General features: G+C 37.7%; 1 protein-coding gene across 1 annotated transcript in view; it reads left to right on the forward strand.

Moving 5' to 3' along the window:
* The window catches only part of PCCA (propionyl-CoA carboxylase subunit alpha), a 364039-nt gene that overhangs the window by 87106 nt on the left and 259127 nt on the right, over positions 1-17806 (forward strand). Inside the window, exon 7 of the mRNA XM_082859189.1 lies at positions 14672-14803. Coding sequence (XP_082715315.1) covers positions 14672-14803 — 132 coding nt within the window. The remainder of the gene's footprint in view (positions 1-14671; positions 14804-17806) is intronic.

Below are 17806 nucleotides of genomic sequence, written 5' to 3' on the forward strand. Positions count from 1 at the left end.
TGGCGGATAAATACTACAGCATCAGAGCGCTGTTTTCTGACTGGTATGGTGGGTGGGCCTTAGTGTTCTGTGAAAATGCCTTGGCACGTCATCCCAGATCATGGAGTTCATCTTTGATGGCTCGTTTATGTGTTCTGCTGACTTCCAGTGTTCTCTTTATGCAATTTCTAGTGTGGATATTGAAGCCAAAAAATTCAAAAAGACTTTTGAAGTTTATTTGTTATTAAATAGCATTATTAAATCAGAGTTGAAAACTTTGGTCAAGTAGAGTAACTGCTGTGTCAAAACTGAGCTTTTGAAACTGAAAAGCATTCTAAACCACAGAGCATGAACAGTAGTACTCCAAAAACCCTTTTTGATTCGGAAGTGAAGTGTTTCAGGTAGTAATAACATGAGTAAAATATTTAAAATCTCTCAGAAGTACTTCACAGCTCATGACTTTAGTGATTATACAGGTAAATGTGATATCATAACTTTTTAAGGTTTCAAGTGCAGCAGGGTAGTTTATCCCAAGAAATTGTATTTGGATGTTGTCTGTTTTTTACTGAAGACATTTCCAGATCCATGTGAGAGTGTCTCCCATGGAAGTCTCCTCCGGTTGTCCTGCTAACAGGTCACTTATGTGCAAAGTGGAACTTATCCTTGTAACAGAACCTGCTTTTCGGTTTCCTGTTTGAATTGTTTTCTGGCCTGCAAATCTTATGGTCAACTTTGACCATTCCCCTCCCTTGCACTTCCTAATTCAGTCATTCTCCCTAAATCCATTGCCAGGTGTACTATTAATTAGTATTACTGCAGCTTTTCTCACTGCTTTTCTCTCTACTGAATTCCCACTGCTGTCATATTACTTCCTCACTCATGTCTTTCTCCTGGACCACTGATCACTTCCTCTCAATCTTTCCTCCTTGGAGCCTGGTCAATACTGGAGCCAGACTGATCTTCCTGAAGTACTTCAGAATCCTTCAGTGGCTTACGGTTGTCTGTAGAGCCTGTATTCCTCAAGCTGGCATGCACAATAGTTTCATTTCTGCCTGCCTGCCAGCACTATCTGTGCTTGCCCCGCTGTAATTTCTGTTACCAGAGGCTGGCTGGCTGGCTGCTGTGATTGTGCGCGCATTTAAAATTTTGTCTGGGCTACATCTTTTCTCCTTTGAGAGCTGTGGCTTGCTTGCTTGCCTCAACTTTAGCCATGTGATGGAAGGATGAGCAAGTCTACATGCAAGCAGGGTTTTAGGGTGAGAGGAAGGAGTCGGTTGAGAGGAGGAGATGAAGGGTGTGGGGGAGAAGTAGGTTTAGCCTCTTCAGGAAGGGTTGCCTTCTCAGGAACAAGGCTCCTGGAATGCATTAAACACCTGCACACGGGAAGGCGGGCAGGGAGTCCTCACCAGTCAGTTACAGCCAGCTGTGCCTTCTGAAGCCCTTCACAGCTAGACAGCAGCTCATTAGGGTCCCCTCTGTCCCAGGTGCTTTGCATATATTAATTCATTTAATCCTCACAGATACAGAAACTGAGGCACAGAGTAGTTAAGAAACTTGTCCAAGGCCACCCAGGTAGTTTATGGTAGGATTGGAGTTTAGGCAGCCTCCTGCTCTTAACCATTACACTCTGCTGCTTCTAATTCGTGCCTTTTTATAATACAAGAATATAATTTAAAACCCTGCTTGACAGTTGTTTTATACGATTCAAGAGCCATGGGAGGTGAGGAGTTTATAGGTGGTGTCAGTCATAACTTGAAAACTTCAAAAGGCTACGTAAGGTGGTGATAGCGTACATTTCAAGGGAGTCGCACAGGCTGGTAAAACATTTTAAGAAGATAATTTTGCTGCAATTAATGTTTATGCTTATTGGTAGTTGATATAAAATAATGCTTCATCTATTATATATGATGTCCATTTTCGCCCTCATCAGTTACAAGGCTTGAATTGAAGGGAGAAGATTGCATTCTCAAGTCTTATTTATCTAGCAGGTTAGAAAGGCCCTGGTTGGACTTTCTGAGAAAGACGTATCAGGTGATTTGAGCATGTTAAAATTGTAGCAAAATTTAATGTGAACAGAAGGGAAAAATTCTCTGATGCAAAGGGGAGGGAATCTCTGTCTGGAAAGACTCCCCTTGTCTTTTATTGTTTATGCAGTTATGATTGAAATATTGCCACTTCATATGTAGAGGTATCATTGCAATAAACTTACGTTGATTTGGCTGACAGTTTCCATCCATGTATGCTTTATTCTAATTACCATTAGTTTCCCAGAGTATACTACTGTACTTCTCTGTCACAGCACCCATGCTTCCTTGTGATTTTAATTGCTTGTTGCGTCCTGTCTTCCCAGTTGGTTTGTCAACTAAAAGAGGGCAGTGGTACATCTTCGTCTTGTGCATCATTGTTTCCCTAGACTTAACACAGTGCCTGACACAGAGTGGGTGCTTAGCATGTATTTGTAGAGTGAATGCATGGCTTTACCTGTATACTGAAGAAGTATGCAGTTGAGGTCTGGTTGTTGTAAGGCTTAAGAGAAGGCGGGGGAGACCCTTTAGGATGAACACGGGTTGCGTGTAGCTTCATCAAGATTCTCTGAAGATCATAGAACCTTTTACAGACCAGTGGGAGGACTGTTTTCCTGAGTATTTAAATGCTTGTTTTTCCTTGCTGCCTTTTCAAATCCTAGTTTCTTTTTTCCTTCAAATGCTACCCTTTTTGTGACGCCTTCCTTGATTCCTCTGTTGGACTCTGTTCACAGTGCCTGATTTTTTATTTTTAACCTCTTTTAGTGCATTTAGTACTCTCTACCATTTATTGTTTTTATTGTTTGGTATGTGTTGTTTGTTCTACTAGACTGTAAACTCTTTGCATTCAGAAACCAGGTCTGTCCAAACAAGCATGCACTAGTGAAAAGAGGCACTAGTCAGATGGGTGCTGAGGTAATAGGTGTGTCCTGGGACTGTGTCAGGCAGACTTATGTATGACACTTCCCAGTGGTCAGCACATGCCACCTGAACCTGGGACATGAGAAGGCAGCAGAGCTGCAGGTAAAACCACTGGTTTGGGTCTTATCTTATTTCTATCACTTTACCTGTTTAGGTGTGGTGGGCATTTGATTTCATCTCTCAGATCCTAATTTTACTGACATGTTAAGTAGAAATGACTATTTATGTCCTGCTGGTTTCGTAGCCCCATTTTTTTTTTTTGAGGAAAAATGATTAAAAAACACTAATTGGAAAAGATAATACACCCCAGTGTTCATAGCAGCATTATTTACGGTAGCCAAGAAATGGAAGCAACCTAAGTGTCCATCAACAGATGAATGGATATGGAAGATGTGGTGTAGATACTCAATAGAATACCACTCAGCCATTAAAAAAAAGAATGCAGTTTTGTCATTTGCAGCAACATGGATGGACCTGGAGGATATGATGCTTAGTGAAGTAAGTCAGAGAAAGACAAATACTGTATATTATCCCTTCTATGTGGAATCTAAAAAACTAGTGAATATAACAAAAAAGAAAGAGACTCACAGATATCGAGAACAAACTAGTGATTACCAGTGGGGAGAGGAAACGGGAGAGGGGCAAAATAGGGGTACAGACTACTATGTATAAAATAAGTAAGCTAGCTAAAAGGATATATTTTACAGCATAGGAAATATAGCCAATATTTTATAATAACTATAAATGGAGTATAATTTGTAAAAATTTTGAATCACTGTGTTGTACACCTGAAAGTAATACAATGTAAATCAACTGTACCTCAATTAAAAAAATTAAAAAAAACTTTAAACTGTGGAATGTTAGTTAAGATATTTTACTGTGTAATTCTAGAATAAATTGAAGACTTTCTAACTTTGTAAACCAACTAGAACCCAATGACTGAAATGTTTATCTATGTATAAAATGGTTTTTAGGGTAAAGTGAGCCTTACTACGGTGCCTTTTAGATGGTGCTAAATAAGTAAGTAAAGTACATATTGTTGTTCTTGTTAATATTAATGCATTCCTTGTTCTTTTATTCCCTTCAAACTTTAAAAAAAATGTTTCCTACCTAGAGATAAATTAATCTCTACTTGGGTCATTCCACTACATCTTATTGTCACTTTCATTTCATTGCATCCTTGTTAATAACCAAAATAAAGGGTGAAAGTAGCAGGTTGGCCTGTTGGACTGAGTAGTGTGAGGAATTAGCTGCTCGAGGCAATTAACTGGAAATCATGATCTCTGCTTTTTTAGCATTCCATTCGTTATTTGAAATAAGCTTTATAACGTAGGCTGTACTAGAGCACAGCAATTAAATGTGCTAACAAAAAAGAATATCCCAACTGTAGGTAGAGCATGCTTTATTCAAACCACATGACTCTGATTTCCATCCAGCAGTGGTATCGAGAACTTGATGTGTTCCAGAAAGCAGTAAATTAAGCACAGAGTGTGGAAGGACTTCTACTTGTAGCAAGTTTTAAAAAAATTCATATTATCAAAGGAAATAGAAAGAGTACATAATTCAGATAATATCCTAGACCAATTTTAAACATTTAAAAATTAAAGTTAGTATCCAGTGTTTGGACTAAACACAAGATCTCTAGCCTTTCACCAGTTTACCAGCTTACTACTAGCAGTAAATATTAATGGACTCTGAGGAATGAACAGGAAGGTGAGTCAGGAGGCATCTACATTAACATTCCCTCATGCTAATTGAAGCATTATTAAATCGTTTTTAAGACTTAAACTGTAAAATTGCTCATCTAATTCCATAGTTGTTATAAGGTATATTCCAAAATTGAACTGGAAAAATTAGTTTTCAATCCGAAAGTACCAATTAATTTTAGTATTCATGAAACAATAAAAATAATTGGATCAGGGAGAAATGAAAACAACTCATTTTTAATATCCAAATTGTTGAGATATAAAATTAAAAGTATTTTATGGGAAGTACAAAAGAAGGAAATTACAACTTCATAACTAAATAATTCCTATGACCAGTTTATATAAGGAGAAGCTTAGCAATACACAACCATATTTAAATATGAAGTTTCTTACCTTATCCTCTTAAAAAATACATCTAGAAGAAATACTTTAACATTTGTGCCTACATCTTTTAAAAAAATTTTGTTTTACAGTAACATTTATTAGAATTACTGGAACACAAACTCATTCCCACAGGTAGCCCCGTTCAATATGCATTAAACCTTATATAATTATTGTATTTGAAATAAAAATTCCTTGTGGGTTTTAGATAATTGGGACCTCGAATCATGAATGTCATACTTTGTTCAATCCAATTGAAATTATTAAGAGTTCAAGGTTTTACATAAATAATTTTATATAAACATTTAAAATTTTATATATTCAAGTTTTATTTATTTTTTAAAAAACATTTCAAGATAAAATCCTATTTCAAACATCAAGAAGATCAATCTATATGAAAATGCAACAAGAAGTTCACAGCTGTACTTGCATCTTTAATTAAAGCGTTATTACTATTGTATTACAAAGCAAAAATAAGCTTAACTTCCTGAAAATGCCAGGTAGCTGAGTGATAAACTTAACAGTTTCATCCAAGAAAATTTAGTGTCATTGACTTAATCATCAATATTTTGCTAATATATTTTTTAAAAATGTTCTAATATTAAAACTAGAATTTCTTTAAAGGAGGAAGGCTAAAATTTATCCAAAAGGCTGACTTTTTAGTTAACTCTAATTTTCTCAGTGTTATTGCTAAAGAAGTTATTGAATTCATTTTCTCTGGGTATCTTCTGTATTGCTTTTCTTTGATTCTTGCCAGTGCAACCAGTCTAAGATTTTACATGATAAAGGAAATCTGTGGAACTAATCCTAGAAACCTCTTTCTGTTTTCTCACAGAACACCTCCAGGCACAGAAAAGACAGAATACTTCATTTGCATTCTTAAACATTAGGAACTTAGAATCTGAGTCTTTCAGCTGGAAATGTTATTGCATCTACATTTCCCGAAGAAAAAAAAAGGTTAACAGCCCACTCAGGTTTCTGTTAACTCGTGTCTTTTTAGTGTCCTGATCTGCGCAAAGAGTGTAGAATGAGGAAGCTGAACGCCCAGCCTCTTACTTCTTAGCAGTCAAGGAGACGCGGGAAATAGGTATCAGTGCTGATTACAGGGAAATAAAAAGAAATCAGATATGCACACAAAAATGGCAAACACTAACAAACTTCAATCTTAGTCTTTTAAAAGGGAAAGAACATTTACAAAATTAACATAGACTACAGTAACTAGAAGTTTTAAAAGTAAACTATTTTCCACATGAGCTTGAAAAGCTTACCCCAAAAGTACAAAGATATTTAAAGATTTATAGTTTGTTTATTTAAATGGTTTCTGTGAAATTAATAAGTACCAAAAACCTCTTCTTTACCCTAAGTACCTTTGTTAGAAACCCAGAACATTTAATAAAAAAAAATTAACAACTTTTTGGACTTAATAATAGCTGAAAAATAGAAATGAAAATCATTCTGCTGTCAAATATTAGAAATGGAAGGTGTCCTATTGCTGTATTGTTCACTTCCTATGCATGAAAAACAAGGTTTTATATTTAATGATATTCCTTAACTAGAAAACCTGACTTCTGCCAATTGTTAGAGTGTGGAAACTGTTTCTCTAACTAAATATTGTGCGTGGCTATCATCTGGAAATAATAATATTACTTGAGTGCATTGTGCCAAGTGGACACTTAATACAGAATATACATTAGACTGAATGAAATCCAGATACTAGTAATACTGACAGAGAAAGACACAGATTCCTTTGGTTAAACTAACTCACAACATGTACAGTGTACCATAAGTTAAATGCAGTTTGTAAGTATGTCATTAGATTTCAATCGATCTTGCAATTAGCATCCCAAACAAATTGAAAAGCTGTGCTGTTTATAAATTTATGTTTAGAATTTTAAAGAGTCTTTGTCTCCCTTCCACTGCCCTTCCTCCGCAACAGTCAAGTTCCTTAAGGTTCTGTTCCCAGTGAGTCGCATAAATTGGGTTCTTAATTTGCAAGGAGCAGACTAGCACTTAAAGAAAATGACGCCTATATATGTAGGGGGTTGGAGGCTGGTGGCACCTTCTGCTAGGGTTGTTCTATACCTCCCTTTATGGATGCCCCACAGTCAGTGTTGAGGAAAATGAATTAGGATTCATATTCTGGTCTTCTCTAATCATTCCCGCTGCACAGCCTGGGGCTTCCAGTAAGTGCTCATCCGTACCTTGTACCCAGTCTTGGGGTAAAGACCCAGCCGACTGGTATTTACTGATGACCATGGAAACTACACTAGGAATGTTTCTCCCATCTGTGTGTTCAAATGTTGTCCTTATCTTTTATTTCTAATCATTATTTTGAAAAGTACACTGAGTTCAGGTTAAAAGCTAACAACCAAAACAGTTCAACCCGATGAAGCCAAGAGGAGGAGCCTTCCCTCTTTTACACAGTAACTTGTTAGAGCCCAAGTGCCAACTTGGCTGAAATTCCTTCTTGGGACTGAACTGAGGTTTTTGTTTTTAAGTTAAAAAAAAAAAAAAGAAAAGAAAGAAAAAAGGGCTGAGTAATATTGTATCAGATAGCAGAAGTGGTCTCATTGGAAGCAAAAACTATTTACATTAAATAAGAAATCAGTTTGCAGGTTGCACCTGTCACATTTACAGTATAGTGTAATATACTGTGACCAAAAGCGTAATGAAATACAGCTTCAGGCACTCAGTCCACAGTGAGCGCAGTGTGCCACAGGTGAGTTAAGGGGAGGTGGTGAAAGGGAGAGGAGGAAAGCAGGAGGAAGATGAGTTCTCCCTGAGGGGATCTGGTTTCATCACGGATTGGACAGCAATCCAGTCCTCCTCCACTGCCACAGGTGGCCTGATGGACCAGCTTCTGTTGCTCAGAGAATTCAGTCCAAGCTCATCTGTGATTTTAGCAGTGCTCATGGCAACAGGAAGATCTTTTTTCTTTGCAAACAGACACTAGTCAGACGGAATCCCAGATCAACCCTTCTGCCACCATCCTCATGAGCTCTTCTTGGAGCTCATACAAAGAGCAAAATCTGAGTGTTTTGGAAGTAGTGATGCTGCAGAGGTTGGATGCTGTCCGGTTAAGCCAGCAAAGGTGATGTTTTGTACTTCATAGTTTTCACATTTAACCTATAGTGGCAGTGGTTGTTACCACTTCATCACGCTTCACTTTGTGCAAAATAACCATCTACTGAAGCATCCCAGCCAAACATGAGAATGCACTTTCTTTTTTTTTTTTTTTAAAGAAAGCCAAAAAGGTCCCCTGAAGAGGTTAGCAAACCGGCCTGAGAAACGCCTCGCTGGCTGTGGCTGCTGCTGCTGTGGCTGCTCCTGGTCTAGGTGTTGGGTTTACTCCTATAAGCTGGCGGCTACTCTGAGAATGTTTTCAGAGTTTTTATTGTAGAATAAAAGACAGATACAGAAAAAACTATGCAGAACCAGTGTGGGCTTGCATAAGGAGAGGAATCTTGTAGCCATTACGTAGGTTCAGTCATGAGACATTTGCCCTGAATCCCAGAAGGCCTGTCCATGTGACCCATTTGAGTCCTAACCTCTGGTCTCTCCCCAGATGTATCCACTACTTTGACTTATATAGTAATCATTTTCATGAATTTTAAAATAATTTTATGGTCCAAACTTGCATCCCTAGACACTGTGATTTGTCTTGCCCATTTATTTTCACCTCTGATAGGTCTTCTAAATATCTCTCAATCCATAGGTTTTCCTCACATACATTTCTCTTCCCTGCAGTTTATCTGTTGACGAACCTTGGGCTGTTTGACCTGTAGAGTGTCTCTCAGGCTTGACTTAGCTGATTGCATAATCATGGTGCAGTTCTGCATTTCCCTCCATTCTTGGCATTTCCTACAGATTGGCAAACTGGCTTCAGAGATGGGGATCAGACTTAGGTTTCAATTCCTTTGACCAAGACTGTAGGAGGCACATGTCTTATTACTGCTTTTTAAGATCTAAGCAGCCTTTGAAGCTTACTGTCTATAGCTATTGCTTCATTAGATTGCAAAATGGTGATATTTTAATTCTAACATCTTTTTCATTAATTAATTGGAATATATTTATAAAGAGACTCTTCCTCTCATTTGTTGTTTGGTTTCCTAAGGGTGTAATTCATATAGAAAGAGCAAGATGAGTGTATAATTCTTTACCTTTATTTACTAGTTTTTGAGGTAATAAATTGGTTAACCAGTTCTTTTTTTTTTTTTTTTTTTTTTTTTTTTTTTGCGGTACGCGGGTCTCTCACTGTTGTGGCCTTTCCCGTTGCGGAGCAACAGGCTCCAGACGCGCAGGCTCAGCAGTCATGGCTCATGGGCGCAGCCGCTCCGCAGCATGTGGGATCCTCCCGGACCGGGGCACGAACTCGTGTCCCCTGCATCGGCAGGCGGACTCTCAACCACTGCGCCACCAGGGAAGCCCCCAGTTCTTTTTAAAAGTATCATTATGAAGTCATAGATTTAAACGTATTTTGTAGGTTTAAATCTGTTGGAGTTACTAGTGAATCTCAAGTTGTCCCTCTTTGGCCAGGGGGACCTAAGTTGGCTCATGGTCGTTTGGACTTGACCCTCATAATCTTTTATAGCTTCCTTGCTCTCTGATCTGACAAGATATTCTAGGCTCATGTTTTACATTTCTTGCTTCAGGCCTTTAATCAGCCACCTTTCTAAGATGCATTGGTTTCTTTGTTTGTTTGTTTTATTTATTTCATTTATTTATTTCTGGCTGCGTTGGATCTTTGTTCCTGCACGTGGGCTTTCTCTAGTTGTGGCGAGCGGGGGCTACTCTTCATTGCGGTGCGCAGGCTTCTCATTGCAGTGGCTTCTCTTGTTGCCGAGCACGGGCTCTAGGCACGCGGGCTTCAGTAGTTGTGGCACGCAGGCTCAGTAGTTGTGGCTCATGGGCTCTAGAGCTCAGGCTCAGTAGTTGTGGCACACGGGCTTAGTTGCTCCACAGCATGTGGGATCTTCCCGGACCAGGGCTCGAACCCATGTCCCTTGCTTTGGCAGGCGGATTCTTAACCACTGCGCCACCAGGGAAGCCCCAGTCTGGTGAGAATTTAAACTTTTCTTTTGTACAAGTCACATATTCTTGTTTTTTTCCTTTAGTAGTATTGCTGGAATGTATCATGGTACTGTTCATTCTGGGTTGAATTTTTCAGGTATGCTGTAGTATGTTTAATATGTATTTTCAGTTTTAAGAAAGTTTTCTTGAGTTACGGTTTTTAGTATTTTTTCGTTGTTTTAGTCTCCGTGCCCCCACCCCCCCGCCCCCCCGCCAGCCCCGGGCCAAAGACTACTCTTATCCATATGTTGGATGTTCTTTATCTTTAGTATTTGCTATTTTCTCTTGCATTTTAGAAAAAATTTCTTTTTTTTACATTTAAATTTTTAAAAAGTTTCTTCCTTTGACTTTCTCTTGTAAGTCATTATTTGTTTTCTTTATTCACTCTTATTTTCCCTCTAGTTTAGTCTTCACTTCCAAAATTATTTTCTTTTGCATTTCTAATTCTATCCTTAGGTCTGTCACCTCATTTCAGAGCATTTCTAATTCTGATACCTTATTTCATGTTTTCTTATTTTAAAATGTCTTTCAGCTTGTTTTGAAATAATAGGTGACAGTTTGATCTGCTGTGCTTTTTTCCCTCCATGGATGTTTTTCTAGTTCTTATTTTTTTCTTATAAAAACAGTGTATAGAATTTTACCTTGACACTTTTATTTTGCTTAGTTTTATGTGTGAAATTAGTTTTCCTCTATGTTGCTTTTTAAAGAGCTATATATTTTTTAAAATCAGTGATACATGTCTGAGAAGTTCAAATACTTGAACAGAGGTAGCAGGAAAAGGTTTATTCGTGGTCTTGAAAAGATGAATTAACCTTGTAATTTCTTTTATTCTTTTTGATACTCATATTGTTATCAACACATGCAGTGGGTAGCACTAATATGTGCTTTTGAGATAACTATATTAATTTTTGAAAGCTTTCTCACGGACTCAGTTTTTTATCTCATGTGCTAACTTCTCTGCACCAGTCCTGAAACTGGCCTTTTCTACTAGAAATTCTTTTTTCTTTTATCATGGAAAAAAATTAAAGTCCAGAGTCTAGGTCCTTCAGGCAGTTCAGCAGTTTTTCCATGGCTGTGGCTCATGTCTGTCTGACCTTAGTTTTACAGTTATCCAAGTAGTAATTCCTTATGAACCTGAAATATATACGTTAAAAAAAAAAAAACTGGATTCATAGCTTAGCAGTTTACTAACTGTCATGGTATTTCTAAGAATGAATTATGTATCATACATTTTAATTTTTACAGATGATTATTTCTGCATTTGCAACATAAAGCCTGTTGTAAATTAAATCTCTGTTTCCCTAGCACATTGCTCAAACCCAACTCTTTTCATTCTTTTATCAACTCTTTTTCATTCTTTTATCAAAATATGACCAGAACCATAAAATCACAGAATTTAGAAAATGAAAACAGTAATTTTTTTTTCTTCAGTCTTAGAGCAGTGATTTCAGCTTTTTGTAATTTCTCTCTTAGGTATCACTACAAAAGTGTTCCCAGTGATGATGAAAAAATTCCCACTTTTTTCATGACCATTATACATTTACCTGTATTTAGGTATTATATTTATCATTCATGGTAAATTTACAAGTTCCTTGAAAAGCATAGTTTGAGAAGTAAATTTTTTTGCTATGGCATGCCGAAGAGACTTACTGGTGATTAGGGAAAATGGGTAGCAAAAGATACAGGGTTAATAATAGTAGAGTATTGAAAGGTTATTAGTGCATAAATTTTGGCCTTAAGTTCTAAGTCACACAAATCACTCTGGACAAAAACTCAGGACTTTTGAAACATGCTTCATCACTTTGCAATTACCATACTGTCTTATCCTTGCTTTTTTTGGTCAAAGAATTACGGGAGTCAGAGCTATGATACTGCTTCCTTAATTTGCCTTAATTACATTTAAAGGCTAACCCAGGGAGTACTACCAAAACATAAAAAGATAAAGATAGAAAGGAAGTTAGTTTATTGAAACATCTGTTTGAGTAGTTACTCAGTGTACTACTGGCTATTTTTCTTTGTGTTGGATGGGAGAAAGAATAGTCACTAAATACTTGATGTGAGCTTTCTTTCTTGGTAATTTCACATTTTGGGGTGAGTAATTTTCCTCAAATTAGAATGCATGAAAAAAGTCTGGTTAATCAGTGGTTCCTGGTCGTTGGGCTCTTGTTAATCAGAAGTTTTACTGTGTAATCATAATGTATTTTGGATGTTCTCATTTATGTATTTCTTCAACTCTTTGTGTAGGTATTCTGATTCCTTGATTACATCTGCCTGGCATAGTGGTATTTAAAACAGCATTTATGATAAAAATTCCTCCATCTTAGCAAGTAAAATGAGAATATGGAAAGACAATTGGTAGTTGAAACATGATTGTTTCCTCTTAGTGTTTATTGGGTTGTAGGTTTGGGATAAAGAGAAGTGGGTATGATTATTGCTCTGGTCCAAAATGACTAGTTTATCCAGCTAGAGACACAGAGTATGTGGAGGTGTAGTCTTAATACCACTTTCCCCTCTTACAGAGCAGTTCCATTTTTTTATGTGCTTTACATTTTGGGGGTTTCACATAAATTTTTTTTTTGGGGGGGGCTTCCCTGGTGGCGCGGTGGTTGGGGGTCTGCCTGCCGGTGCAGGGGACACGGGTTTGTGCCCCGGTCCGGGAGGATCCCACATGCAGCGGAGCGGCTGGGCCCGTGAGCCATGGCCGCTGAGCCTGTGCGTCCGGAGCCTGTGCTCCGCAATGGGAGAGGCCACAACAGTGAGAGGCCCGCGTATGGCCAAAAAAAAAATTTTTTTTTTTTTTTTTTTTTAAAGAAAATGAGGTTCTGTTAAAACTACATACAAACATTTGATGGAGAGGTACTTAATGAGCATCTGTCATGGCTGAAGAGGTTTCTTATCTAGCATTCTGTTATTGTAACGCTGGTAAGTGTTGGTATTTTGGCTCCTGCAACGTATTTTGGGGTCCTGTGGACCCAGCTGTCTTATTATTCTAGTGTTCTCTTTTTATCAGGACTTCTGGGTAGGGGACAAGAACTAACAGTTGTGGCACTCAGCTTGGTGTTTTATATTATTATTTATTCAGTCCTTCAGTCAAACTTGCATGGTGGTTATTACCCCCTTGTCACACAAAGAAAAGAGGCTTTAAACTCAAAATCTAAAAATTCCCCTTCTGTCCTGCTTTTGGGCAGGAGGGAAAGTATACATCCTGAGTTTAAAGGCATTGGCTTTTCTGTACATTTTATCTGAATGATTTCATCTACAATTTTTAATTCCATCCTTTATTTGATGCCTTTAAAAATCTGTATCTCAGCCTGGACCTATCTTCTAACCTCTGGACCTCTCTGTCTCCTGAACATGGGCACTTGACTATCCCACAGGCATCTCACCTCAGCACGTGTAAAGTTGAAACTGTCATATCATCTCCCAAATATTTATCTCTTCATATATTCCTTTTGTTGTGTCCCTGCTCTACTTCCTCCTCCTGCTCTGGGTGGGTTTATCTTCTTTGCTCACAATGGCTGAGAGCAATCCAAACACCACACTGCAGTAGGTACTCTGGATGATATTCTCATAAGGAGAAGGAAGCTCCTTTCTAAAGCCGAGAGTCTTTTCAGGCAGCAGTGCCAGTAGATAGAATATAAGATGTAAATTATATGATTTATTCGTTATACTGACCCTGACCAAAGGTCATGGGAGAATCAGCAGTTAGGTAACTTACTATGATGATGCACTGCATACAATCTGATTTTTCCTTTTTCATAGTTAACTTCCGTTCTTTACCTAATGACTTCATTCTTTACCTCAGCAAACCCCCTTTTCACTTCTCTGGACCATGCTCTACAGTGGCACTAACTCCATCGGTATTTTTTTCTGTCCCTAATTAGTATTCATTAGCATTTTGTTTACTTTAATATCATATACACAGAGAGGTGGACCCATTGCTGGGGAACTAATCGTGATTTATATAGAGTAGTTTTGATTGAAATCATAACTCTGCCTGGTAAATTCCTACTGTATTCTTTACTCATTTCTTATAGTCACAAGGATGTAAACATTGCATACTTTATTTTGTCTATTTCTCTGAGGTACTGGTGATCTGTTTCATGTTCCCTTGAATTAGTTGATATTCTGTGTTTTCATCCATGTTATCCCCTACACTTAGCTCAAAGCCTGGCACAAAGGTGGCCTGTTAAACTAGGCACTGTGCTGCAGGGTGTTGAGAATACAAAGATTTATAAGGCATTTTAAAGGTGAACTTACTGTTTAGTTTGGGTGGCAGAATACTAGATATAACTACACCACCATTCAAGTTGCTTTTCCAAAGAATACTGTTGATATCAAGTAGGAGTTCTTCATTACTTTTAGTTATTTTTCTTTGACCTGACTTTCATATACCTTTGTGCACATATACTATATGCAACACAGTATTATATATTGTAATATATTGGCTCAAATGCTTGCTTTTAAGTTGTTCTTGGTCTGTGAGTAACTAGTAAATATACATATGGGTTTTTCTTTTTATAAAATTGTGACTCCATATCAAGCACTGAAATGTTTTTGTTATAAATTTATACTGGCATTTCTTCACAGGCAGCAGAAGATGTCATTTTCATTGGACCTGATACACATGCTATTCAAGCCATGGGTGACAAGATTGAAAGCAAATTATTAGCTAAGAACGCAAAGGTTAACACAATCCCTGGCTTTGATGGAGTGGTCAAGGTGAGAAACTGTTTTACTCTAATCTTGATAGTACATGTCCTGAAGTCAAACATTTTGTCAAAAGTGTAAGATAAAATGCAATTTTTGCTTTTTAAAGTATTCATGTATAGATTAAACAAATCAATGTTGTTTACACTTGGATTATTTTGAATAGCGTAAATTAAAAAGAGCAAGAAGCCCCTGAAGCATTGTATTTAATGATCAGTGTTGACTTTTACTTTCATAGGAGAAAACTTGGTGATATAAAAATGTGCTGTTAGATGTGTGGATTTCATTTGTTGGTGGTATATATTTAATGTTTGAAACATTATGATGTTCTCTGTATCTTTATGGTGAGCTTCTGTCCATATGCATAAAATGTGAATTGTAAACTTGTTTGGTATAGCTGTGTGTCACCGTAGATCCCAAGCACAACTCCTCAACCAGCAAGCCGCTTTTGCAGCTGAAGTCTTCTAAGGAAGACATGCAGACGTTGGAGTATGTGTCTCCCCTTCCTCTCTGTGCTCCTCCCCACTGCCGAGGAAAAATGATTCATTTTTTTTCTCATGATAAAAGAGTCCCTTTGTAGACTTGAATTAGCCTGCAGGAACTCTTCATCTCGGTGTTTCTTATTGTACCTTCTGGGCTGGGCAGTTCTTCATTGTGCTGGATTATTTCATGAATTACAGGACAGTTAGCAAGCATGGCCCCTGGTTAGTAAATATCCTTAGCTTCTTGCCCATATTTACCTATATTTACTCAATATGTATTCATCATTTTTTTCCCTTCTCTCATCTTACAAAGAATAGATGTTCCCTATCCTCTGTAAAGCCAATTCTTCCTCTTATGCTCCAGATGTACCCTTTATAGACTTCATGGGCTACAGTCTTCAGTCATTGTCTTTCCTCTCTTCTGTGTCTTAAAATTCTCCTTGTCTTTTAACACCTTTCCATTATTATTGCTATTAAAAATGCTCAATCAGTCAAAAATGTACTCATCCCTTAGCTAAGTGGGAAGCACCTGATGATAAAAGAAACCCGTGGTCCGTCACACCATGGTGCTTCCAGTTTAGTGGAAAGAAATATGTGTTCCTCCTCTTCAGAGAGCACAGTAGCCTCTTGTCACTCCACAGCTGGAAGAATTGTCCTCACTTGCTTTCATTTCCACACTTTCCCCCTCATTTTTAGTCTACATCTGGCTTCTTTCCTCATTCCCACCGAAATTTCTCTTGAAAAGGCTACCAGCAACCTCTCCCTCTCATGAAATCCAGTGTGTAATTTTTTTAAACATCTTTATTGGAATATAATTGCTTTACATTGGTGTGTTAGTTTCTGCTTTATAACAAAGTGAATCAGTTATACGTATACATATGTTCCCATATCTCTTCCCTCTCAGTGTGTAATTTTTAATCCTGGTCTTCTCAGTCTCTTCAGAGCATTTCAGTCTCTTGGTTACTCTTTCCTTCTCGAAATACTCACTTCTGGCACATTACTCCATTCCAGTTTTGTTTTTGTATTTTTGGCTTGTTTAAATGCTTCTTCTTAGTTTTCATGCTGATTATTCTTCCTACCTTTGTCCCTTAAATGTTGGTTTTATTATGGGTTTTCTCTTATTGGACAAACTCATTCTAAGCAATATAACTTATTTTTATGGCTTCACATCTCACACCTGTATATCTGTTCTAGATATTGCCTTAGAACTGCATATCCAGTTGCTTCTTAAACAGGTCTGCCTGATGCCTTTGAGGCACCATAAAAGTAACAAGTTGAAGCTGAACTCATCGTTTTCTCTCTAGCCAGGGATTGGCATTCTGTGTGGCTCCAGGCACTCCTGTTTTTGTAAATAAAATTTTATTGGAACACAGCCATGCTCTTTCCTTTATATGTTGTCCATGGCTGCTTTTCCATGATAATGGCTGAGTTGAGTAATTGTGTCAGAGACCCACAAAGTCTGGAATATTTACTACCTGGCCTATTCAGAAAAAGTTTGCTGACTCCTGCTGTAAACTTCTCATTTTTTCTTTTCCTGCCTGAGAAGATGCTGGCATTTTCCACACCATTTCACAAGCTAGAAACTTGGAGTTCCTAATAAATACCGCTACAGAGAATTCACTTAAATATCTTTCTGATCTATTACTTTTATTTTTTTCCTCACACTAATTCCAAGTTCCAACTAACATCATATAGTCTGGATTACTTCATCAGCCTTCTAATTGCTCTCCCTGTAGCCAGTCTTTTTTATTTTTATTTTTTAAATATTTATTTATTTGGCTGCGCCGAGTCCTAGTCAGGGCATGGGGGATCTTTAGTGCGACATGCGAACTCTTAGTTGCGGCATGTGGGATCTAGTTCCCTGACCAGGGATCGAACCTGGGCCCCTTGCACTGGGAGCGTAGAGTCCTAGCCTCTGGACCACCAGGGAAGTCCCCTTGTAGCCAGTCTTGGTCTTGGTCCCGTCCAGTTAAATTTCGACACTAAAGCTTGAGTGATGTTTCAGAAATCCAGATTTGATCACATGCCTGTGTTTAAAAACTCTTGAATGACTACTCATTTAAATCCTTTGAATAGCTGGCCTTTGTTTCTCTCTTCAAACTGATACTGTGCCAGCTTACCCTTGGCACTGGATGTACCAACCATGTATGACATCTTTTAGATTTTTGAAACTTCTGTTCATAATTCTGACACATATGTATTGATTCTGCTTCAGTCTTCACTTCTGTCTTCTACACATAGTTTAGGTCTTGGCTTAAACATACATTTCTCACAGAGGCATTCCTTGACTGTATGTATTAGATTAGGCCCTCTACTGAATTTTCCCTTAATACCCTGTACTTCATTTACCACATTTAAAATTATTTGTTTACTCATCTATTCCAAATAGGACAAAATTTAAAATTATTTGTTTGACAAAATAGGACAAAATTTAAAATTATTTGTTTACTCATCTATTCCAAATAGGACAATCTACTCATTGTAAATATTTAACAAGTGCACACTGTTTGTCTAACATTGTTTGAAGTGCTAT

This window comes from Leucopleurus acutus (genome assembly GCF_964270905.1).
Source record: "Leucopleurus acutus genome assembly, chromosome: 18".
Lineage (NCBI taxonomy): Eukaryota > Metazoa > Chordata > Mammalia > Artiodactyla > Delphinidae > Leucopleurus > Leucopleurus acutus.